General features: G+C 39.9%; 3 protein-coding genes across 9 annotated transcripts; 2 read left to right on the forward strand and 1 right to left on the reverse strand.

Annotated features, from left to right (window-relative positions):
- Nucleotides 1-735: 735 nt before the first annotated feature.
- Nucleotides 736-7,246, forward strand: tmed8 (transmembrane p24 trafficking protein 8). 5 transcript variants are annotated; one of them, XM_035384214.1, is made up of 6 exons: nt 736-1,206; nt 2,275-2,432; nt 2,893-2,980; nt 3,828-3,939; nt 4,179-4,472; nt 4,891-7,246. In XM_035384214.1, the coding sequence occupies exons 2-6, from the start codon at nt 2,320-2,322 to the stop codon at nt 5,106-5,108; spliced, it is 825 nt and encodes a 274-aa protein (XP_035240105.1). In that variant the 5' UTR covers nt 736-1,206; nt 2,275-2,319; the 3' UTR covers nt 5,109-7,246. The 5 variants fall into 5 exon arrangements, with proteins under 5 accessions (XP_035240105.1, XP_035240137.1, XP_035240127.1 ...); XM_035384246.1 differs by having other exon boundaries at nt 744-1,206; nt 3,846-3,939; XM_035384236.1 differs by lacking the exon at nt 736-1,206 and adding an exon at nt 1,227-1,261.
- Nucleotides 7,247-10,838: 3,592 nt separating this feature from the next.
- On the forward strand, nt 10,839-17,574 carry zgc:163014 (uncharacterized protein LOC100038766 homolog). 2 transcript variants are annotated; one of them, XM_035404410.1, is made up of 13 exons: nt 10,839-10,930; nt 11,009-11,185; nt 11,330-11,435; nt 11,662-11,778; nt 12,013-12,129; nt 12,235-12,421; nt 12,870-12,992; nt 13,757-13,944; nt 14,471-14,667; nt 15,260-15,351; nt 15,468-15,522; nt 15,791-15,888; nt 16,436-17,574. In XM_035404410.1, the coding sequence occupies exons 1-13, from the start codon at nt 10,869-10,871 to the stop codon at nt 16,696-16,698; spliced, it is 1,782 nt and encodes a 593-aa protein (XP_035260301.1). In that variant the 5' UTR covers nt 10,839-10,868; the 3' UTR covers nt 16,699-17,574. The 2 variants fall into 2 exon arrangements, with proteins under 2 accessions (XP_035260301.1, XP_035260396.1); XM_035404505.1 differs by having other exon boundaries at nt 14,471-14,661.
- A 46-nt stretch (nt 17,575-17,620) lies between these two features.
- gstz1 (glutathione S-transferase zeta 1) lies at nt 17,621-25,262 on the reverse strand. Of its 2 annotated transcripts, none has more exons than XM_035404639.1 (9): nt 24,972-25,262; nt 20,857-20,908; nt 20,596-20,663; nt 20,413-20,493; nt 19,783-19,908; nt 19,463-19,538; nt 18,337-18,389; nt 17,968-18,017; nt 17,621-17,820 (listed from the first exon to the last, which is right to left on the reverse strand). In XM_035404639.1, exons 1-9 carry the CDS (start codon nt 24,999-25,001, stop codon nt 17,694-17,696), a joined length of 663 nt encoding a protein of 220 aa, XP_035260530.1. In that variant the 5' UTR covers nt 25,002-25,262; the 3' UTR covers nt 17,621-17,693. The 2 variants fall into 2 exon arrangements, with proteins under 2 accessions (XP_035260530.1, XP_035260618.1); XM_035404727.1 differs by lacking the exon at nt 24,972-25,262 and adding an exon at nt 20,988-21,082.
- Nucleotides 25,263-26,072: the final 810 nt, after the last annotated feature.

Below are 26,072 nucleotides of genomic sequence, written 5' to 3' on the forward strand. Positions count from 1 at the left end.
GTGCTTTTCCTTTCAGAACAGTGGGGCATATATAAGCAAAGGGCCACCCGCTGGATACCTACTGGGTAACTTTGCTCGGTCTGCAGTGCTGTGGGAAAAGCTACTTGCAGTTGGGTGTGTTTAGTGCAGTTCAGTTGTTTGTATGACTTTTATGTATACAGTTAATGTTTTGGTCAAACGTTGCATTGTGAGCACAGTTTATGCAGACAACAAAATACTGGCTAATGACTTTGCTTATGATTTTCCAAGAGAAGGACACGGTCAAGTTGCTCTCTTATAACTGCAAGATAAGCTTCCAATCATACAGTTGAGATGTTATGCGTGTGACCAGCTGGTCTAGCGCGACTACGTTGGTCCATCAGCACGGCTATCACATTGCCAACTTGGCCTACCAGAACAGCTATTTTCATTATGAGATTAATCAGCATAAAAACAGCCCTGCACATCTTGGATTAGCACCTTGCATATCTACCCTGTTGAAGATTTCATAAGATTTCTTAGCAGAGGTATGCTTTGTGTGCTGGTGTAACCTGCCTGTTTATTTATATTATGTTTTTTGTAAGTAGTTACAGAGCACTACATATGCTGTGTTGAAGGGATATGGATGGATTCGATCTGTTTAACTCTCTATCCCGGGGGGGGGGGGGGGTAGCTGCCATCTTGACTATGTGTGCTACCTATTTTCAAAGAGACTGCTACCATAGCAACCTGTTTAAACATCAAGGAGTCACCAAAAGTACAGTTTAAATAACGTAGAACAAATACATTGGTGTTGCTAAGCAACGTATTGCTGGCTAATTTGATATGACTTCACTCCAGACGATATGTTTAAGAAGCGCTAATATGTGTATGGGCCTTAAGCTCTGATTTAGGCAGCTACATCATGCATTATTTTATTACGTTCTTGTTGATTACTGTAGCGTTGTTCCACCGAAAGACGAGGCTTGCTTTGCTGCGTCGTCAAATTCCGCCCACTTTTCATTTCGTTACGGAAGTAACGTTAGCTTGCAGATAACTATTCGGGGTCGTCGCAGAACGCGGTTGTGCACTGTTCGTTAGTATACAGATGTTTGTCTAGCGTTCGCTAAAACGTATTGAGTGCAGCTGTTGCGTGTGTCGAATTCCGATTTTCCTCTTGTCGCTTCTGAGTAGTGTTTCCGGATAGTGATTGGTTCGGTCACGATAATCATCGCAATATTAACACGGGTAAGCATGTGCAGTACACGAGGACATCGTAATTAATGCCTGTTGTCAATTTCCGGTAAATAATTAGGGTAAAAAAGGGTGCACCTCGACGTAACAAAAGTTGACGCTACCGCTTTTCCCTTAGCAAAACAGCTAGCTAACGTTGGTTGATTGGCTAGCCTATTGAAATACATTTGTAATGTAATCGGTAGTTCAATGCAAGATTGACACAACTACCTCGAATAGTTATTTGGTTACGTCTCCTTATTTTAGGGGACTTGTTTTGTTTTGTAACAGTGGCTAACTGTAGTCGGACGTTTGATATAACCCTGGAGGAAGAAGGGTTTTATTCCCCTTCAGCATTGTTTTCTTATGGAACTTAGCCTGGAAGCTAATTTGGACTGACAGCCGGGCATCTGAAGTTCATTTGTAACGTTAAATGCTTATTACTGGTTATTGTTAGACTCGTAGATAAATGTTGTTGATGGCAGAGATCCTTGCAAGCTTTGTTAACTGTCCTCACACAAATAGCATTTCTGAATTGACGTTGCCTAATGTCTGTTAACGTTAGCTAGACTAACCGTTAGCTAACGTTATTGTTCCAGACCCTGGTTTGACTTTAGTTTAAGGCAGCTAGTCTAACATTAGTTAACGAAATGAATCCGTTTGTTTCAATGAAACTTACCTCATTCAGCTGCACGAGTTTAGTTGGCAAGCTAGCTAGTGTTTCCTAGCAATTAATTGTAACGACATTTCTAACATTTATCTATGGTCTAACTGTAGACTACGATATGGGGTGTTGAGGGTTATTTTACTTTTTTAATGCAGCGTTAACATTGGCCTATCGTAGAAAGTGATTCATTTATAGTCATTTTATAGCGAAGTAACGCAGCAATGCTGCAAGCAATTACTATAAGGGAGGGCACCTACAGAAACGACAGAACCATACGAGAGAGAGTTTATTAAACAGTCGCTGTAGACACTCGTTAGACAAAAAGGCAGCTAGCAACTGCTATCTATAATGGCACTGGTTGAGAACGCCAGTTTCAATGCTACGCAAATGTGAAATTGTGGTACGTTTCTGTCTAGGTGCAGCCAACTTTCTTTGAATTGAACAGTATTCAGGCTTGAGTGATGACGGAAAATTTGGAAGCAACTTCGGAACTTCAGTCCAGATTGTCTTCCCTTTCTGTGTCGTCTTTTCCTGGAATAACGTCGAAGAATTGTCCAGCTAACGCTCAAGATGGGTAAGTTAAGTAACGTTAATTGTCTGACTTTTTACCTGCGACGGAGGCGGGCGTCAGATGTTAACACAATACCATGTATGTTTCAACATCTATTCCTTCAAATGTTGAACACGGTCCACTTTCCCATCTTTCTGCTAGACTGTTGTAAAGCCGGAGCATTCACTTTCAGAAATATGCTATACGGTTTATTTTGTTTGATGTTTTACAAAAGCGCGTGGCTAATTTAACGTTGTCTAAATGGCAAATGTTGATCTGCAATTACGCAATATATCATGTGACTAAAACATTAAGTCAGTTTCCTGTTTTGTGCCTTTTTTTCAACAAAAGCTTTTAGAAATCTGATCCGTGCCACTTCTTGGTTTCTAAGCAATTGCACTGATATGCAAATTAAGCTTTAATGTGATTTTGAGAAGGTGTGAGATAAGGCTCAGTGTTCCTCTGTTTTCTTGTTTGCTGAAAGGCTTCTGAGTACAGACCTGTCCCAGCACCCACAGAACACTGCCAACCTTCTGAATGATGACTGCAAAGGGCTTCCACAGCCCACGGAGGTAAGCCCAAGTTTTTCTGCTTATATCTTCTGGCATTGTTTTGGTAGGTTGGTCAGAGCAGCCTTTCCCCTGTGGAATCACTGGCCTTTTACAACAAGCTCCAGTTGTACTGACTAGCAGTACTAAAAAAAATTAAAAGCAAAAAAAAAAAAAAAATGACAAGAAGCAACATTTTTGTTAGACTTTGTCGTTTTGTGTTCAGTCTAAATCTGATTTTGTCCAAGGTCGTGGAATAAATTTGACGGGTAGGTGATGATTTTTTAGCTCAAAGATATCTTTGTCATCTGAAAAACACGTTATATGCTAGGTGGATTACTATTTCATGTCACACTGAAAATCAAAAGTGTGACTCTACAAGTGCTTCAGCATGGATTTATGGTCTTTTGCCGCTTTTTTCTGGGTAGTTTTCTGTGCAGGTTTGCATGTGTAAGATATGTTGTACTTTTACCAACAGTCTGCATGTAAAAACTCTCTTGGTACTGGTGTTCTGTGTGGCTCTGGGGAGTTTCTCTAATATTAGATAGGCTGTTAATAGGCCCCCAGACTCTGACAAATGAGGGTTTTTATAGTAACAGGACCAAGAGACAGTGTGAATTGACTGAGTGATAAAAGTCAGCAAGTGATAAAATTCTATATCCAGTTTTATTCTTTTCTCCATCAAGGGAACAATCCCTTCCTAATATTTATTGTCTTGCATATTTTAAGAGTGTCATCTGAGCATTGTAATCAGCCAGTGTGTGCATGTCGTGTTTGTGTGTGTGTCAGTTAATATATATTTTGTAAAGAAGAACCACATTGACGGAGGTACACACAACCACCTGTTTTCACCTGTTGTACTGAGTGTTAGGGGTGTGGCTGTTTGCAGACTGACCTGGTTGAGCCCTCTGGGCAGGCCATGGACGGCGACTCTGAGATGAATGGTACTAATGGGAAGGAGCAGCTCCCAGGAGACAAAAAAGGTGAGCCCCCCACTCTTGTCACAAGGCCACTGAATAACCCCTCCCACTCCATATTACCTGTAGCATTTATTCATGTCAATCTTCTTTAAGTTGGACATGTTACTGTTAAAAAAAGGCAGAAAAGCACCTAACTGTATCAGTTGATCAGAGGTTACTCAGTATAGATTACTGTGCGTTTACATTTTGGGTGGCACTGCCACATATGTTCTAATGTCCAGTTCCCACAATCTTTTTTTCAGCAACATTGCCCCCTCTCAAACCGCCGTCCACCTGGACATCCCCCGCACTGAAGGAGCTGAAGACCAAGCTTCGACAGGAAAAGGACAGCGTGGTGACTGTGTACAGGGGTGACGTCATGACCGTACATGTTCCCACGGTCCCCGAGGCCAAGCAGGTGTGCTGGGAGTTCGCCACCGATGGTTATGACATCGGCTTCGGTATCTACTTTGACTGGACGCCAGTCACAAACCGGGCCATTACTGTGCAGATCAGTGAGTCCAGCGACGACGAGGACGAGGATGAAGACCTGGAAGGTCAGTGGGCATGCAGTCACCCTGTTGGTCATGGAAAAATTTGGGCATCTGGGCAACTTGGCTCCAAGATCCTTAGCAATGAAATCACAGAATGCATTATTGATTTGTAGGGGGAAATTGAAACATGGGGAAAATTTATTATCTATATGGGGAACATTAATGTGTATTAATCTGTGGACCCGTAATCAACACCACAAGTTCAAAGAATTTTTTTTCATATTCATATTCATATTCACAGGTATGCTTGTGACTCAAAAACTCAAAAATATTAATAAATACAAAAGAATTATCTTGAAAGGATCACATTTTTCCAAATTTGATTCTTGTATGGGGATCATGCAAACAAAAACAGCTTTTTCACTGTTTATTTTGTTCATTTGAATTGTTTTTCACTCTCAGTTCTCTCCCTCCATTACAGGACCTGTGAATCCTGGGGATGTAGAGAAGGGGTCAAAGGCAGCAGCCAGTTCAAACCTGGGAGAGATTCTTCCAGTGTATCGCCAAGACAGCCACTTGGCAGTCCAGGCAGGCAGTCACGAGTTTCCAGGTGAGGGCACGTACCTCCTGAAGTTCGACAACTCCTACTCTCTGTGGCGAAATAAAACTCTGTACTACAGAGTGTACTACAGTGCCTGAGAACCAATATCCATGACTGCAGTTGAATGTTTCAACTGAAGGACTTCAGAGATCTCTATTTTTGATTCTATATAGTATATGCTTGGGCTTGTGAATTATGTAAAAGCAACTGATGTCTCGCCTGGATTGTTGTCTGTGCTGGATTTGTCACAATGACGAGAGAGCATTTGCGAAAGGAGTCACGCAAGATGTTTAATCAAGACTGAGATTTTAAAGCTTTGTGTATGTGCATAGTTCCTGTGTCTTATGTGTTTTGTGTGATGAGGTAATGTACACTGTCCATGTTTTTGAATTTGATTTTTTTGTTTTATCAAGTGCCGTCACCTTTAAACAGCAAGTTTTAAAGGGGTAGTTCACCCAACTATTATTAAATTGATGTATGTTTCCATTTACTTCGGTAGCAGTAGTAGTTCTCGAGGAACTCTGTGCCATTATATTTGGAAATAGATTGCTTTTGAGTTTTTCGAATGTAAATTTCCGGCGCTTTTAGTATCACAAAAATATGGGTCTGTTGAGGTCCATTGTATCAGGGTGAGTTGCAGTGGATATCTATAAAACTTGTCAAATCTCAGCAAAATTATCTGGATAAATAGATATTACTCCAGGTAAGTGGAAACATACCTTAATTTCATTTTGGGTCAGCTGCCCCTCTAAGTGAGAGAACTCTAGATCTCATGGTTATTGAGGATATAAAATTCAGTTGTTTGGTGGCTCTGTGAGGGAAGAAAATGTGAAGGAATTTGGTTTTACCCAGCACTAGACTTGTTTTGAGCTTGGTTGGTTCAACTAAACTCTTGCCCTGCGATTAATTTTATAATTTTAAATCTGGACAAATTGCATGATAATGTAGTAAAATACAGCTCATTTTCAGGGAACAGTGATAGTAGGCTTTGAAGATATTTGTGATGGGTGCAAGGCCTTGTATACCAAACCCATAATGAGAATGAGAATCTGTCAAACTACGGTGCTGTTGACATGCAAATTTTAAAAATGTCCGGTCAACATTTCTAGGCATCTATTCCTTTTTGAAGGGAGTTGCCATTTAGAACAGCAGTAAGCACAAAAACGGTCAAGACAGGATTTAAGAAGTACATTTTCTTTTGTATTTAGGAAATACTGACAAAATGCAGAATGGAACCTGATGTAGAATATTATACTTTGTCCTTAGAAGGCAAATGCGTTGTATTCCACATTTAAGGCATTCACAAACCATCTGCTCTTGCTTGAGAGAACCCACTATCTGTGCCTAGAGCATAGAGACATACTGTACATTCATACAAATGTTTTCAGTTGTCTAGAACACTTTGAAAATGGCCTATTGCATTCAGGAAGCTTGAGCATTGCATATCCCAATCAGTTTGCACAGTCCTAAAAATGGCATGACCATAGTGATTTTCATATTTTGACTGTAATGCAATGTTTCCTTTAATTTATTGACCTTTAAAGATGTGTTAAAGTGTTTTAAAATGTTTAATACTCAAAATGTCCCTCCAAAGAAAACAAAATGTAGAAAGTTAAAACCGTTGTCAGGGATGTGTCGTTTATAGCCTGTTTTTTTTGTGAAACGGAAAGCCATCTCGTCATAGAGAAAGGATTTATATAGCTGTGGCGGATTTATTTTATATTTAGTCTGCCTGTAGCCATTTTGAAAACAGGTTGTTTGACTAAACAGCTGGCTGGTTGAAAGATTTGACAATCAAGGAAGCGAACGCTGGCAGAAAATCATGTTATTTCCTCATTACTAATTAAAATTCCAATATAATGTGATGACAGATGTGCGTGTAACCTTGTACAGTGCCCTGAAAGTGGAATCATTTTAAATTTGTCTGAAGTGTAAGGACATTGTGTGTGCAAAGGTTATTACATTGTGTTTGGTTTTATCTATAATTTGATGCTAGCTATAGGGAATAATATGTACTATCACTTTAATTGCCATTCCCCTTCAAATCATTGCGCCAGTACCTCAGTCAGTTGTGCTTGTTCCAAAGAAATCATTCATGTTGTGCTGCTAGTCATGGGGAAACTCCCCAATTGAAGCTTTTTGTTCACTGTGCACTGTATTTCTGACACACTTGGTTATATAATTGGAGTATACTGCTCATTAAATAAAGGCATTTGGTTTTAGCATCTTTGTTTCATTCTGTTGTGTGCTGTGACTTCTTTCCAATGTAATGTAAGGAAAAATACTTCACTGATTTGACCTTGCAAATCCCATCAGTCTGCACAAGGTTTACATTTTTGTCGATTTCCACAAGGGTGTTCAGGATGGGCTTTGTGAAAGTTTGTATAGAATAGTTATTTGTATTTGTAGTTGTGGTACAGTTTTGCCTATGCAAGATGACTACATAAATTGAACTGGCCTGTATTTTCCCAAAGGACTGTATTTATCATTTAGGTATTACTGATCTGCTTACTGTACATACAATTTGCCTATTACAAGTACCCCAGTAATCTTATGAACCTGGAATTGTTTAGTGGTCTTTCTTATCACTGCTTATATAGCCATACTAATTACACAACAAAAAAATAGAAAAATTATTTTGAAGCCCCTGCAGCTTTTAAGTCAGCTACAACCTTCAACTGAATTTTCTGTACATTGAATCAGATTTTTCTAAGGTGTACTTCTACAATGGCAATCACTGTAACCTAACTTGAATATTCTCATTAGCTGTCAGTTTTTGAATAGAAGATGTAATGCGCGTTGCTGTCATTAATGTGCTTATACAGGGCAGACTGGATCTCACCACAGTGAAAGTAAACAAGAGGACACTCCTTACTTTTACAAGTGTGTTAAAGTAAATCTTGCAGCTCATGTATACCTGAGGGATGATCATTGTTTTATAAGGTTATACAATGAAAAGCCAAACTTGGAGATGCTGTATAAATATTAAACTAGACTGAATGAGATTGCATTAGATTAGTATGGTATTTGTTTCTTTGCAATGGCTGGTCTCAACTTGAGATATATTTTGTGGTTTAAAAATGAGGGTCAATCCATCCTAATCTAATGTGTCAATTTCAGTTGTGGAAATAAATTCTGACTTCCATGAGTGAATTAATAATTGCATTTATATTGAACTGTTAATCTCCTTTCACTGATAACCTTTTAAAGCTCTTATATATAGCAGCTTCCTGGGTGATGAACAACAGCTGCGTCTGTGCAAGAACTGTACACCATATAAGAGCCCAGGTGAAATGACATTAATTTCCCATATTGAACAGGGGGATGTCCAGTCTGATGACCAGATTTAGATGGGCCACCATCTTTAGTGATTACAGTGAGCCAGTACTTCTCTTGAACACATCTGGAATATAATGTAAATTTTTCCACACAAATGCACTTCAAGCTTGTGTCATGTTCAAACTAATAATGTGTGAATTGCGGCGTTCGTGTTAAGCATTAATTATTTCATACTGAGACTGCATGCTGTGTAATTGCGTGATATAATTAACAAATGATAGGGATGAACCACAGATCAGTTTCTGTTTCTACTACCTGGCACCCAAAGGCTTCTGCTCTCTGGAGAAAACTTGGCTGTCCCATGGCTCTCCATTAAAGAGTTTTCTCTGATGAAAGGATTGCTGTTCTGATGAAACTACAGCTAGGATTCTATTTTGATCACATCTGCTGCATCACAGGTAATTGCAGTCCTTTGTGAGAGAAGAACGTAAATACAACCAGGTCAATTAGGCGAAGTCATGCAGCTAAAGTGCCCTCCTGAAGTACGGTAATGGTTGAATGAAATTAGTTACTTTTCATATATACTGTAGGCATTCAGATTTGAGATCAGAAGACGAATGTGTGCCCTGTGATAGATTAACGACGTCCAGGGTGTATTCCTGCCCCTTGCCCAATGCATGCTGGGATAGGCTCCAGCACTGCCCACGACCCTGACCAGGATCAGAGGGTATAGATAATGGGTGAATGGAAGATGAATGTGAGACAAAAGCAAAGATGATCAGCTTTTATTTAACTATGGCTGAAAAAACAACAAATCTGTAAGATGAGAGAAAAGAAGAGTTCATTAAGAAGAACAACACAGAAACTGGGTATATCAAGTACAGCAGTTTGTAAAGTCTTGAAAAAGAAAGAAACCACTGGTGGACTCAGAAATAAACACCGTACAGGTCAGCCAAAGAAGACAACTGCCGCTAATGACAGACAAATCTTAAGAGCGGTGAAGAAAAACTCTGAAACGACAGTGACTTCACTAGCAGTCTCCATAGGGCATGGTGAAAATATCACAAGCCACCGTATGCAGAAGACTTTGAGAGACGATTTATAGAGGCTACACAAGATGCAAACCGCTCATCAGCAGCAAGAATCCAAAGGCCAGATTAGAATTCCCCCAAAAATACAGAGATGAGCCAGAAGAGTTATGGAACAATGTTTTATGGACAGATGAGACCAAAATAAACCTTTACTAAAGCAATGGAAAGCCAAAAGTGTGAAGACAGGAAGGAACAGCCCATAATCCAAAGCATACCACCTCATCTGTGAAATATTTAGGAGGTAGTGGCTTGGGCATGTATGGCTGTTTCTAGAACAGACTCACTTGTCTTTATTGATGATGTAACAATGACAGCCATACATCCAATGATTTTCACTTTTCACTCAAATCCAAATATGCATTTCACTTGCTGAAGAGGAAGACAAAAACCCCAGAAACAAAGATCAACTGAAAGCAGTTGCAGTGAAGGCTTGGAAAGGCATTTCCAAAGAAGATGATGTCAGTGGGTTGTAGACATGATGACGTTATTTCATTTAAGGGCTATGCAACCAAATGTTAGACTTTCATTTACTTTTAGGTTTATCATTTAACTTACTTTTGCATAACTGGAGATTCAACACAAAAACAGCTGTTTCTGAAAAATGGTAAACCACATGTAAATACCATTAGACAAAAGTGATTGTCTGCACTTTAGTCTCATATTAAGTATATACCAAAAATAACAAATTTCACTCTCATTTCCATACTTATGGAGGTAGTTGTGGCCTATATAGCCTATAGCACCATAAATCCATGGCCATCATCTACTGAAAATGATTTAAGGGATCTTCATAGAAACGTCACGAAAGTGGTTCCTGATTGGGGCCCTGTGTTTTCAGTTATCAGATCTTATACATCCGTTTACTTAGCAATGCTGAGGCCCAACTCTTGCTACATACTTACCCCTGTTATTCAGCAGTATTCAGAATTTTGTATCCGTAAAAAATTGAGGCTTTATTGAAAACACAATGATAAAATAGCATTTAAAGTAGGCCTATTTAAATACCATGTTCTCACACAAACATCATTGGTAGCTACATGCTACTTTTTATGATTCTGAAACTTTGTTCTATATGACGATGACGATTCAGAAGACCACTGTCAGAATTACAAAGCATATCATTTATTAATGTATTGTCGTAAATTACATAAAATTTAACAGTATTGGACTAATTTTATCTTTTAATCACCGCTTTATCTCAACCTAAAACCGAGTGGATAACTTATTGAATATGGATTTGCTTTGAACTGTCACAAATCTGATCGCTCGAAAGTCATGGGCCCATTATGGTAGGCCAATTTAAGTTAGTTTTTGAATTTCACCTGTGTTAGAAGAAATTATAAAAGACACGCCCCCCATTTGTTTCTAGGTCTACTTGGACGTCGGGAGGGAACCGTAGAGCTTGACATCGGCTTTGTTAAATTTCCATCAACTAGTAATCATAAATCTTTTTGCAGCAAAGTAGGCTATTCCCGTTAAAACAACGACATGGGGAAGGTTAATTTTTATGTTCTCTGGTCCTTACGTGAAGCACCCCGGCAATTTATCAGGTACGACCAGTTGCTCTTTTCCTATTTCACAGCGAAACAATGGCTTGTCATTAATGCGGTCTTTATCCTGTTCACCAGCAAATCCAACCGCCTATGCTACCAGGTACGGCTGCCGCTGCCATTGCCCAAAGAGCTTGTTGTTTTCAGTCTCGGAGACTGGAAGTCCTTCTCTAGCGAGACAACCATTTCGGTTGAAGTTTCGATAAACCAGGATCTGAAGCCACAGAAAATTGGAACCCTTTCTTCTCAAGCAAGGTCCCAGATCCAGCCTACAACTTTCATGTTTTTAAGCAAACAAACCACCTGTAATTTAACCAACGTTCACCTATATGTAACTGAATGTTGAACGTATGTTGATGTAATAGCTAACAGCCTTTAAACATCTTTGAATACCTAAAGGTGTCTGATCTGGGAGGGAGATTGGAGACTGGATCTTCTTACGGAAACAATGGAGAAGGCAAAGAAAGGGATGTATGGGAAGATTGTGCTTACTGTCTGTGGTGAGGTAAGCTACAGTGAAAGAGGCCATTGTTATTTAAGTTGTTGAGTTGAATAATACATCAGTATGCATTTCAGTAGTTAGAATGCACTTATTTACCACTAACATTTGAGTATTCAAAACCTTTTACGGTCTTGTTGACTGTATAATGCTTGGTTCAATCCATTCTGAGGACACTCCACATTTCAGGTTGCCATGCAGCATTGAGATGTTAAGCTCTATCCTCAAACAGGTTAAGGCCAGCTTCACTAGCAGCACGCCACTGTCACGGAAACGCCTGGCCTCAGACTGTCTCAGGGGTCAACAGGAAGATGTTTTCTCTAGGATACACCACTGTGAAGGGAGTCAGGTAATATGAAGAACAGCCAAGAGAAGAGTCAGTATTGAAGTTAACTTTGCAATGTGTTCTGGCTTCTTCCCATGCTTATAAGACTTAATGAATTCTTGTGTTAAACAAAAAGTATTAAACCTGACAGGTGAGACTGAGCACTCAGTGGTTAGCCAGTGGAAAGGTAATATAGCTTCTATGGAACTGTTTGAAATGGCTCAGTAACTTAGATTTCTTTTAAAAACATGATTATAGGTGAAGACTCCCAACTCCTCAGCCTCAGAAAAGCATGTTACATATGCAGACCTCAAATGCAGCAGGGGTTCAACAGTAGGTTCCCCATTGCCAAAAAAGCAGTGTGTGTGGCCAACGGTACGAAACTATTAAAATATTAATCTTTGTGGCAAATTTAAAATTGATGTCTTTGGGACATTTAGAGGTTTGTATGTGGAGCGTTTACTTTCCCGGTTTGTGAAGGACAAGACTCCCAGACGGACAGTGATTGGGAAGAGAGGTCAGCTGACGTGGAGCTCAGAGGAGCTAGGCAGCTCTCAGGATTCCACTTGTGTGTACAGCTCCAGGAAGAGGAAGATGAGCCTGGGGACCGAGATGCTGAGTGATGAGGATATGACAATCCTGAAGCTGAAGAAAAAGTACAGAGCAGGTGAGTACACTCAAACACAAACTGTGTTTCTATTCAGATTGCAGCCTGGTGTATTGATGGTTATTGACTGCATTCTGTATCCCAAGGTTGTGTTTTTCAATTATAATTCATATCTGTTCTGGCCTAATTTAATATAATCTTTGGTTCCACAGTGAACGTCAACTCTTACAAAGGGTCTACATGTTGTGAAGTTTAAACAAAAAGCACTGAAAGGATATCTAGATAAGTCAGAAAATGAAGATTTTTATGTATTATCATGTCCACATAGTGACATCTTGACAGCAAGCAAACTCCTTTATTCAGGATATTGCATGTTGCCAGTTTGGGTTTTATATTAAAATGCTGGAGACAATGGTCCAGGGCAGTCTATTACCTTGTGCGCATCCATGTTGTTGGGGGCACCCTGCTGTATTTGGGATTGAGGCAGGATGGATTGCGTGTTTTTCAGTCTGTCCCTCAAAGCGCTGGTGTCAAACCATGTGTCTGAGTGACCCGGAAACAGCCATCCTGATTGGAGGAGAGGCCAGCGGACATTCTCGCTGCAGGGACTCAATCTGGAAACTGGAGATAGGTGTTGCACCTCATGCACTTTTTTTTGTGATGGATTAATTGGCCCATATAAATACAGTATTTGTTCAAGTGATCTTACAATGTACATATGAATAATGACAAATCACTAACAATCATACAAGCAATTATCTGAATTTATCAGTTTGAAGGCAGAACTGAGAATACATTTGATCTAGAACATTAAAAAAAATAAAAAATAAAAAAACATTTTACCAGGGATAAATGGTACAGGCTGCTCATAGTAATCTAGTTTTATTTTTATGTAACCTACCAATGGATTGTAGTTGTAAAGTGGTTGTTGCCAAAAATGTCACCATTTTTGCTGAATGCTATAGAAATGGGTGATGTCATGTAGGATATCAATTTGGTTTTTCTAAAAGCAAAAAGGTTACTACTTTTTGGTTAGTTCAGTTCTTGCACATGCTGGTGTGATGCAATACACACAAAAACACATTTTCTTTAAATGATTATATTTGTATATATGTAGCACACAATAACAACAAGAATCGTAACAAATTACAATGTATATTGTCATCGTCCAAAGGATTGATAAATGCTGTGAAATGATTTTCAGGCCATATCGTTCTCCCCTAAAATATGTCAGACAGATATTTCAAATACATAAAGGAGTTAAATCCTCTTTTGCTCTAGAGTAAATTGGTAAGTTGAAGTCATTGTGTCAGGATTGTATTTTGGTGCCATTGACTAATGCTTTGGGAGACCTTAAGAGCTTTCAGATATTACCCTTCAGCTGTGTCTGTCCAGAAAACAATTTCTGGTTTCCGATGGACTCCTCTACCTCTGGACCTGTTCCGCCCTGTTCCCGTGGCCACTCTGCGACCTATGACCCCGAGTCCAAGGCCATCTATGTGTATGGCGGCCTGACAGAGGGCCAGCGCTATGGTGACGTCTACATCCTCAACACCCTGACATGGAAGTGGAAGCTCATTGCTGTGAGTTCAGTCATGCTTTGTGCCCTTTCTCTCAGTTCTTAGTGTTGTCAGCAAACAACCACTAGAAATAGGAATATTTGTCTTTATGGGAGAGACTGAGGTGAAATTTGGAGGAGTCGTCTTCTTTTATAAAACAGCCCTGTATTAATTTGTTGAATTGAGACGTGTGCAAAATGTTGTTTATAGAACTGGAATGGTGACCTGAAGGTGTGATTACGAATCCTGGGCAGTATAGTTAATGACCGTCAAGTGGAAGTAAGACTTCTGTATATTGGAAAGCTCAAACTGATTCATATCAGGTTAGCAGATGCTCTCAGCTTAAATTGTCACAATTGGCTTTGATTGGCATGAGAGAAGTGAAAAAGGTTGGATGAAAGGAAGACCACTTTGAAGCAGCAGGTCCCATGGTATATGCATGGTTGAAAAATTATCGCACTGAAAATTGGTTAGTAAGATGGCCTAGGACTATCTCTGAACAGTAGGGTAACGCTCACTGTGATTGTCCTTCTGTGAAACCCCCTTCCAGGCAAAAGGTAGTGTACCGACGTTGGCAAATCACAGTGCCACTATCTACAGGAAGGAGCTCTTTGTCTTTGGTGGTGTCCAACCCAGCCGTGCACCCGGGGGAAAGACTTGCAGCAACACCCTGTATATCTTCAACCCTGAATTTGAATTGTGGTACCAGCCCATTGTGGAAGGGGACAGACCTCTACCCAGGTTTGGGTCAGTGTTTCCATTTGAAGTGATTGCATTTTCAGCAGCAGTTTGCTATATAATAAAGAATGAAAAGACAACACAAGTAATAAACCAAGCCTGTAATGTGTTTTAAAAAATTATGAAAGAACTTAAATGAGCTCAACGTGCTTAATTAAGCAAAAGCATTAACACCAGCATACACAGAGATCCTCAGAACTGCTACTGAGAACCACTGTTCTAGATGGCATGTTTTGTATAGTGCCCTTTATTATTACTATTGTCAAGTGCAACTCTATAAAGCTGAAAAAATTTAAATTCATGACAAAATTAGCTAAATTATGATTGCAATCAGAAAAATATTGGAGGCTTGAATTACAGTTTGTTCACATTTGAAAGCACTGTATAATTCAAGACATTCTTTCAGACACATATTTGAGTGAAAGTATATAGACAGCAGAATACCTTTTGGAACCTCTAGTATCCCTATTCCCTGGAGTGTGCCAGTGGAGATATGGTTGATTCAGTAATGGTAATTTTTACTACTCTACATTTTATGTTCAGGTGAAGAAGCATACATGCCGCGAATGAGCACCAACGGTGGGATATTTATTTTTAACAGACATTCCACTATACTGCTGTCAAACAAACTGATGATTTTTGGTGGAAGAAAGACTGCGGCCTACCTGAATGACCTGCATATTCTAGACCTCGGTAATATCTGGTTTAGAATTGCCTTCCGGGATGATGATGATGATGTTTTAGATTGGGCTGTAAAAGCATTTTCACGCTGTTTTGTGACCCATCTACTGTCTTACCTGGCCCCGAAGGATTCATGGAATATACAGCTGTGAAATATGAGAACATGCCACCACTGCCCCGAGGGTGAGAACATGCTCAGTCATGGGAAATGCATAAAATGCAGCCCTTTATATGAACCTTTAAGTTAAAATGGAATATGCTGCACACCGTTCTTAGCGGCTCACGATCCAGCAAAGCTGGCAGTTGTAATTGATATCCCCCTAGGCCACTGTTGACATGGACCACACTTTTGATCAATGTTAAATGGGAATGAAATAACTAAATTCATTGCACTAATAATGAAATGCTACAGTGCTTCTGGCAGTGGACCAGTATTGATTTGTTTTGTCAGGTTCCATGCAGCTGTTCCAGTATCAGACAACAGGATGGTGATCAGTGGAGGCTGCAGTGCTATTGGGGCCCTGCAGGACCTTCATGTCTTTTACCTGGGTGTGTTTCTCACAAAGCACTTTTAATATCCTGGTCAAGCATCAACCCGTAGTGCTGGTTTGAGGTCACCTGGTTCAGGCTAGGGTGGCTCAAATCGACTGATGCTTCACCCATGCCTTAAATACATTTGATGGGTCTTCCCTGATCATTGAATTGAAAAGTTCATAAATGTTCATTTTTCAGTGACTTCAGATGAAAATAATTTTATTTAACACAATACTTGAATTTCTATTTCTTCAAAGGGCTACTTTTGGGTTTTGTACCAAAGACTTTTAGGTTTTAGATAGTTTTGGTCAGTTTCAGTAATCTCTAGTAATTGTTTGGCAACTATAATCCAGGAAAGTTGTGCTGTTGCATATTTGTTGATGAAATTGAACAAATAGAGCTCAGAATGCCAGCTGTTTGTCATAATTGGTGCTTGGTTAACAGTCCATAGAAATCTTCCAGGAGCAAGGAGTAGTATTCCTCCAGCAAGTGGAGAATGGGTGGTGAGATTTCACACCAAATAGTGAGTAAACTATGTCTATGGCCCACTTCCACTTTGCAGAAACCAGCTCCTGGAGCTCAATAGCCTGCCCTGCTCTCTGCTCCAAGCCACGTGCTGGTCACAGCCTCCTCCTGCTCAAAGCCAACGACAAGGAGGAGATTCCCGGCCAGGTACGCTGCACTGTCCTGGTGTTCGGGGGCTCTGACTGTGCCGGAACCTTCTACGATGACACTGCTGAGTGCACAGTTGAGATCCCAGGGAGCAAGGTCTGGACTTCAAGAGAAAGCTATGAGGGGAAGCTGAATGTGCCTAGAATGCATTGAACTTCTGAAAGCTATGAAAGGACAAGGCAATCCAGTCTAGGGATTTGTCCGGATAAAAAACATGGAAGACCATCCCATGCAATTGGCCGACCCTTGGCGAGCTGCCACAACTATAGCCATTTCAGGCCATTTCTGTTCAGTGCTCCCTGGAGAGAGGTGATATTGTTGCAAAATGGGCATCAGAGTCATTTTATTTGTCTGCTGTATTTGTTTTATTTTGTTGTATTTGTCTTGGGGGGAGCAGTGTGGGGGTTGAGGATCATTTTTATCTCTGGCCAGAGAAGCCTACTTTGATCTACGGCACTTGTAATCATGATACTACCAATCTGTTCAGCTATGAAATCGGATTATAGCTGCAGCTAGTAATGCAACATGATAGGCAACAAAAAGCACATCAAGTGCTATTTTAATTTTGCTTTTAACTTTTTGACACTGGATAAACCAACACATAAATTAATCTGTTTCTACAAGAACATTAGCATACCTAGCTATATGATTTTTAAGTTGTGTGCTCGGCCAGTAAAATTATGGAGACTGTCGTATGAACCAAACCGGTCCCATTTTTTCTCTTTGGTGTGTTGGGAGTCCCTTTCAGTATGAACATGCTTTGTCCCAACAGTGCCCTCCATTGGATAATATATATAATGACACTGCGGGTTGGGTTTTTCACAATTTGTACAATAAATTTTTGACTGTAGATGCATGTATTAATTGTTCATATTTTGCTTGGAGAATTTAGTCACAAATCCAGTGGTGTTACTGGTACTGTCATTACAAACAATGTTTTGACTGATGAGGACTTCTGAAAAGCAGCACTTAATATGCCATGGGATGTACTTGATTTCAGACCATATAAATAAACTGGATTAACCCGTAGGTTCTGGCCTTTTTTTGTTTTTGAAACAGACAAGAAACCCACATCTTCACATCAAAGCAGTTTTATTTGTCAATTCATGTTAGAGTATCACTCCTATGGTCACGTCTCCGGCGTGATCCTATGACTTCAGGTCAGAGGGTGTATCTGGTTGGCAAGAGGGATGACTCTCTTTGAATGCGTCAATCTCCAGTAAGGTCTGATTCAACCTCTTTATAGTGGGGAACTGACTGACATCAACTTTGAACCTAATGGATGCACAGTACAAAGATTAGATCTTATTTGTGCACATGAATGCAACATTGTATTGACAAATTCATAACTAGGTGTTGATGTATAATTCTGTACATAACTAGAATTTTAAATTTCTGCTGCAGTTCACTAGCAAATCTCACCTCTCAGCATTGTAGACCTGGGGTACCAGACAGATGTCTGCCATTGAGATCTAAAGGAAGAGCACACATGGTTTACTGACCATGACTGGAGCTCAGATAGCCCATTAACAGAAGTAATTCCACCATTTTAAAGTAGGTGTAGCATTTTTATATTATTGGAACTGGAACCATACACAAAATCTCCAGATAAGGAGAAGACATGAATGAATTACTTGTGCAGACTACAGATGATTAGATTGCATTCAATTCTGTGGGCTTACAGATATCCTCATGTTTTTTTGCATACACATTAAGCCATTCATAAAGCTGGATTTTTACTTTTACTCTTGATACTCTTTTATTCTTGATGTAACGAATGGGCCCTATTACCTCATCCCCCACGCAGTACCTTCCAGCTGTTTGTTTCAGGAGAGGCTCCAGAGCTGTCGGAGGGAAAAACAGAGTAACCTAGTAACCTGGAGCTACTAAATTCCACCTGTTGATGCAAAAGAAGCTGGAATGGACTACGCGTTATGAGTAAAAGATGTGCCTCATCGATCAGGGTTCGTTCTCTCCTCTTATAACTACAGGACGTAAAATAGTCAGCGGCTTGCTGGCATATGCATTGCAGCATTTCTAGCGTATTGTTGTAATGAGATTCTTATTTTCCAGACCACAAACTGGACACTCCACTCTTGAACTCCACAGAACCTCAAACTCCAGAAGGTGGAAGCACCATAAAGGCCCCTCTGGCAAACTGCTTTATTAGCATGATAGCGGTGAGCCTCCTAGGGACAGTCTCACAAGTTTATCTTGAGTTATGTTGGGTTGTATGTCTTTTCATACAGCATAGTGTTGTTCAATTTCCTTGTAAATAAAATTGCAGCCTTTTAACATCGCTAAATCTGCCTATTCGTGGTTACTGTGGACTCGTATTTTGTTAGGATACTGTTTTCCCTTTTTCTGTGCATCCAAAGTGCATGGTTTGCTTAAACGCTGATCGGGGTGTGCATTTTTGTAAGTACAAATTGGCCTCATACATGTGATTTCGAGACACCATTAATGGGTTGCACACTGAGCATATTGACGGTTTCGCTAGCCGGATGTGCAGCTGCTCTGGCAGAGCTGTTACCAATCAGTGTCCAGATTAATCCAGATGGTGTTATTTCAATGAGTTCAAATAACAGGTTCCTCCTTGGCACAGCTATTAGTTACTGTAACCAGAGCTACACATTTTTTCAGTTGCTGGTATGACGCAAGTATAAGAATAACAAGATCCCCGGATTAGCGGTACATTTACCACCTAGGATAGAAGAACTTGGTGTCAGAGAACACTTCGATGAATGCCTGCCATCAGTGGATACTCTCACTCTCCAGGGTACAGGGTCTTGCTGCCTATTATTTCATATGAGCCTTCCCCAGTCAATGTGTGCATATACAAAACCCATATTCAGAAATGAACAGGTTACAGGTTTTGAAAAATATTTTGAAAACTTGTTTTCCTCCAAGACCATACCTTCAAAACCTCGGACTATGAAATGCTGGGCCCACTGCACTTTCTCTGCTCCGATCTTCTGCAGCACATAGAGATTCTGTAAGGTGAAAGGTGAGATGGTGAAATGAAATCATTGCCACTGCTTTAAAGCACAGACGAGGTTTATAGTATGTGTGAGCATGGGAGTACAACCAAAATTATTAATCTGCTCAATTCCTTTGCTGCACCAACGACATCATGACTGTCCTTTAACTGCCTTTATCACTGTGGGTGTGTCTCATGGTCCACTAGTTCCCTATGATCTTGTTATTGTCTAGCAGTGTCTCTTAGATGTCACGCACTTGCAGGGGTTGGATCCCAGAAGCAATGATGTCAGAGATCATTCGCACTTGTGCACGCTTTTTGGGATCGGTGGGGAGCAGCTGAGGGCTTGGCCTGGTCTCTTCAATATACTGGATAATGGCCAGCTAAGGACAAAAAGACAGCACATGATCTGACAGTTCTGTGCTGACCCTGTTATTGGAACAACTATAACAACAAAAGAACAACAACAGTTTAACCATTAGTCAACTGAATGCATTCCACTGTACTAATAGTCATTTCGAACACTTGGTAAAACAGGGTTGGAGGCTAGCATCAGATTCCAGTCCTATATTCATTTTGTTCAAGTAATGAACTAAATGGTTGGGAAAAAAAAGATGCTAAATACTTCGTGAATAAATCCAGGAGTTTCACTTGAGTTCAGGTTACAATATCGCATTTTGGTGTCGCTGAAAGGACTTATGTCCCATCTATCATCAACACATTTATACTGAAATATCTTCCAAAACAGTCACATACAGAACCCAGTATTATAAATGCAACCATCTCAGTCATTGGACAGAATAAAGCAAGTAAACTTTTAAAAATCTAGGTTAATGACATAGCAAGTTTTAAATAAGGCAAGCATTATGCCTACAGTCAATACTTACCGATTGCGACAGGGTAACGCCATCAATTGTAACCGCTGGCACTTGTTGCATGGGGTTTATTTCCTTGTATTGGCTAGTTAGCTAAAAATGTAAGCAAAGACATTGGATTTCTTATGGGTATAACTGAATGCAAACAATTAACCCGCTAATTTATCATGCATTTTAAATATTGGACAATGTTACCTGTTGGCCTCCATCCTTGATTAGATTAACGGGGACTTGGTCATATTCAATGCCCTTAAGAGCTAAAGCTGGGGAGGACAAAAATATGCCAAAAGATACAAGACCGTTTAAAAAAAAAAATTTTTTTTAAATTAATTTTAAAAAGTAGAAATCAGTTCAATAAGCATAGTGAACACAGTCAGGCTTCATACATACACGGGGCATCGAATCATAAAATGTTTTAATTATTTCAGGTCTACTTTCAGAAGAAAAAAAACCTACCAATTCTAACTCTCCAAGAACACGAGCTTCTGAAATATCCATGGAGAACGGGCTATAAAAACAAACAATAACAAATATTAAATGCTATCCTCCGTGTAGTTACAGTTACATTTACATCGGATTACAGTTACCTTAGTTTGAAAAGCCATTGCGTCTAAATGCAAAACCCCAGAACAAGTTACAAAAAAAAAAAAAGTAGAAGAAAAAAACCTTTTTCTGGCAACCAATGAGATGCTTCTCCAAAAATCCTCCTCCTCGATAATGCAATGTCATATGACAAAGCCTTTCGGTAACTAGTCCTTCGAACCAGCATTGGAATTGGGATGGCAGGTATGCCATCCCGCCAAGTTACGCCTTGGCGGGGGCATGCCCCCATACCTATACAGCACCGAGAGTTTGGCACTTTTCAGGGTTCCCCACAGAAATAACCACAACAGCCACAGACACTCAGCCCTTAAAAACATTAAATTCTGTACATTCTGACCCCATTTCAACAAACAGAACTCATAAACAACTTCACATGTCCACACAATAAAGCCCCAAACTAAGGGGATTTTGCGTTTTCTCCTTCTTCTTCTCTTTCTTCTTCTCATTCTTATTTTTCCTGCCGCCTTTCCCACTAACAACATGTCTCCCCATTGGACATTTCACTGACACCAGCCAAATCTTCACCTACACGACCCAATCAAAAACGCGCATACACACGCAAAATACCGATACCTTTCTACTCTGAAACATTTGCAGGGTAAATAGCTAGTCCGCCTGTGGCCTAGTGGGCAAGGTTACAGTCTTGAGAACACGGGGTCGTAGGTTCAAGCCCAGCTTGGAACACGTTTCTTTAACCTGCTTCAACCCTCACTAATAATTGTCTACTACTTATCAATTATTGCTTTTGCACCATATCTACCTGCCGTTCACCGTTCAGTTATTAACCAGCTACAATATTGCTAAGCCATATGGATTCAACGGGAGCTAATCTGTGTTTACTGGCCTGTGATCTTTAAAACCACCGGCAGGTTTGCTAATGATATTTCACGCATTGCATAGCTATGGCATGGTGCTGCACTAACGAAGTCACAGACTGGTAAACCTCCGGTTTAAGGCTTGAATCACGACTCGCCCTCAGGCAGACCATTTCCTCTTTTATACAAACGTTTTCTTACGGTTATATTTCCTTTACCAAAACTCACTCACGGCCACCCATATGCATTTCATGACGGCAAATGTATTCCTTTTATTAAAAAGTTACACCAGTTCACCGCTGTGCCATTTCTACGAACTATATTTCTTCACTTGGCTACCGTACAAAACCTTCTTATCAGCAAACGCCACGTTTGTACATTCATGTTACCTCGCCATGTTCTCTATCTAGCCACATAGGCTACAAACAACTACGTATGTATGTTCTGCAACTCCGCAGTCTAAACAGCTAGTCTGCCCGTGGCCTAGTGGGCAAGGTTACAGTCTTGGGAACATGGGGTCTTAGGTTCAAACCCAGCTAGGAACACGTTTCCTTAACCTGCTTCGACCCTCACTAATTATTATCTACTACTTATCAATTATTGCTTTTGCACCATATCTACCCGCCGTTCACCGTTCAGTTATTAACCGGCTACAATATTGCTAAGCCATATGCATTATGACTTACCGTCTGTACGTTCAGTTATTAACCGGCTACAATATTGCTAAGCCATATGGATTCAACGGGAGCTCTTCTGTGCTTACTGGCCTGTGTTCTTTTTTAAAACCACCGGCAGGTTTGCTAATGATATTTCACTCACTGCATAGCTACGGCATGGTGCTGCACTAACGAAGTCACGGGCTGGTAAACCTCCGGTTGAAAGCTTGAATCCCGACTCGCCCTCAGGCAGATCATTTCCTCTTTTACACTAACATTTTCTTACGCTTACATTTGCTTTACCAAAACTCACTCACGGCCACCCATATGCATTTCATGACGCAAATGTATTCCTTTTATTAAAAAGTTACACCAGTTCACCACTGTGCCATTTCCACTAACTATATTTCTTCACTTGGCTACCGTACAAAACCTTCATATCAGCAAACGCCACGTTTCTACATTCATGTTACCTCGCCCTGTTCTCTATCTAGCCACATAGGCTACAAACAATTACTACGTCTGTACGTTCCGCAACTCCGCATTAAAACATTACATCTAAAATCATGATTCACTCATAAGTATAACTACTAGCACTGAACATGAGAAAAACATATTTGTGCGATAGATTGCACACGTTATTTAACCCTCCACTTCAACAACGAACATTAAATACAGACTGTTATATGTACCGTTTGATAAGGAAACTAAGCTCGCTCATGGTCACTTCATTTACTTCGCACTATAGTCTGTGATCATGTCAACCTTCACCTACATGCCCATTCTGCTAAAAAAAAAACATGTTGTTTCAACTACGCAATTTCATCATTTCGCCTAATTTATCTCACACTTGTTATTTTCTCATATGCAAAGCCTGCTGGGACATATGCGTCTGCTCCTATTCTCCACTATCAACTTTTCAGGTTCTAGCTTAACAAAACAGCAAAGAGGATTCCTACCTGCAGATAAGCCTATCAAAATGCCTTATAAACCTTACAAACACTAAAAGTGCATCTTCACGAAATAACAGACAACGGCGCAGGACAGAAGGGTACACAAGTTGCGACCTAGGCAGCTCTAATTCTACGGGCTTGCTGATTCTTTTGTCATTCAAGGCTCGTTGGATGCCCGTCAAATCCGTGAGTAGCCTACATAGCTACACCCTGCCATATTTAACCTTTTCTGATGCGTTCACAATTACGCCACCGCACCATTTGTCACAGCCACTGTTTTACATATATAGCAAACCGAAACTGCTAAACGTACACGCTCTTCAGACTGTACAAATTCACACAATGATAGCCATAATTCACAACCGTTTCTTACAGGGTCACTTCGCATTTCTCACTCTCGTAATAAAACGCTTTGCAAAAAGAAATGATATCTCATAAAAAACACGTTTTCAACGTACAAAAATGCCAAGTTACTCAAAAGTATTGATATCAAAATGACGCCAAGTTACGGTACTACAAACAATATAGGCTATCTTGCCTCACCGAAATTTAATAACATGTATTCCAAAGCAATGCTACCCAGTATTTCCTCAATTCTTTAAAGTCACTTGGCCCTGTGTTTTGTAACCTTACCATATTACAATGTCATGCAAACGTTGTGTCAGATCAAAGTGTCAAATATTTCGTATTGCCTCATTGAACACATGGAAATTCATGTAGAAAACTGCTGGTCAGTCACTACAGGAAGCATATTTCTCCAGAAAACATATGTTTATACTTGCTTCTGAACTGAATTTGACTAAATGTACAAGTGATTGTATATTTGCAACATACAATAAATACATGTAAAATACATATTGTACATACATACATAGAGAACTTCTTTATCCCCATGGGGACATTTCTCTCGCAGCATGTTACATTCACATTTACGAACAGACATTTATACCAAGAAACATACAATCATTCACACAACAGAAAGGCTGGCCACCAAAATACATACATACCAATACAAATTGGACATATAGATGCCTTTTCAATCAATCATGACTGTGAGAAAGCCATCCACACATATGTTTGGCCTGTCCATGTACTGCACACTTATATACACACAGGGCCAAGTGACTTTAAAGAATTGAGGAAATACTGGGTAGCATTGCTTTGGAATACATGTTATTAAATTTCGGTGAGGCAAGATAGCCTATATTGTTTGTAGTACCGTAACTTGGCGTCATTTTGATATCAATACTTTTGAGTAACTTGGCATTTTTGTACGTTGAAAACGTGTTTTTTATGAGATATCATTGTACCTGGCTAGCTAACGATCAGGGGCAACGGGCATAAGCGAGTGAACTTTAATCCAGTTGAATTTCATTCAGTTACAAATACGTGTATGCATGAAAACTAGACGAATTCTCACTTCGTAAAATACACCCCCGAAGTCCAGATGTGGCTCATGTTGCAGCACAGGCACGTCATTATTAGACAACTACAGTGAGTAATGTATTTCATTTCTTTATTAAAAGTAAAAGTAATCGCACTACCTTCATTAGGCAAGAGAGTGAAACATGCATCGCGCAGTGATGCTTGAAGTTGAAACCTCAGTATTATTTTCCCATAACGTTGGCCCAGATACGGCGCTGCCCTGAAATGCAAAACACAATATCTATTTTAGATTTTACACACAGTCACGGTTTCACACCACGGTACGTCCAAACTTCAAATTTATGTAGCGTATGGAGACATTTAGCGGTAGCAAGCGCCTCAAATTTCAGTAACATAAAACAGGACCATCTGATCAGCATAAGACAGACGTCTTCTTCTTTTATATTTGGTATATGTGCACCCGATAGTGCATTACTGCCCTCCACTGTTCAGATCCAGAATGACGATCCCATTGGATTCTAGGATACAGTCCACAGCCATGTCCAGCGTAAAAATTAAGAATCCGTTTCTGGACTGTTTGCCAATTCTTTCCATCTCAATTTAACTGAAAATGAAGACATGCCTACTTCTGAGATCTCTTTAAATAATTCCCTTCTCTGTTCACTATATTTGTGACAATCTAACAAAACATGCTTTACGGTTTCTAGACTACCACACTTATAGTCCATCAGGGTGTTTTCCAATAGCTTTCAACCCACTCTCCAACCCACAATGGCCCATTTTCAGTCGTCTAATTAATTTAACTGATTCAGTTCAGTCTGTCCCATAATAAACAGATCCTTTCTTGACATATGTTTTAATTGAGTAAAAGTGTATCCTTCTCTTATCTGTTTCCCATTGCCTTTGCCACTCCTACTCAACACTCTTTTAAAACCACTATACTCCATTTTCCCCAAAAGATATACTGACAACTTTATCTGCCATATCATTTTCTTTTATGTCGTTGTGGAAAAGCTCAACTGCACACTCTTAATGCCTTCGTCTGGATTATCACTCATGATTGTAAAACTGATGCAATACCACCATATCTTTGGCATTTAAAGCATCTAAGAGGAGGCCTCTCATACTCCTTCACTGGGAAAAACATACATCCCAAAAAAACTGTCTTGGGCAAAACTTTGCTCTCCCCCTTGACTTTTAAGGCAAGTGGATTTAATTAGACACAGGATCAGAATCAGAGACATGAATGCAGACATTGC

The sequence above is a fragment of the Anguilla anguilla genome, chromosome 1 (genome assembly GCF_013347855.1).
Source record: "Anguilla anguilla isolate fAngAng1 chromosome 1, fAngAng1.pri, whole genome shotgun sequence".
In the NCBI taxonomy this organism is placed as follows: domain Eukaryota; kingdom Metazoa; phylum Chordata; class Actinopteri; order Anguilliformes; family Anguillidae; genus Anguilla; species Anguilla anguilla.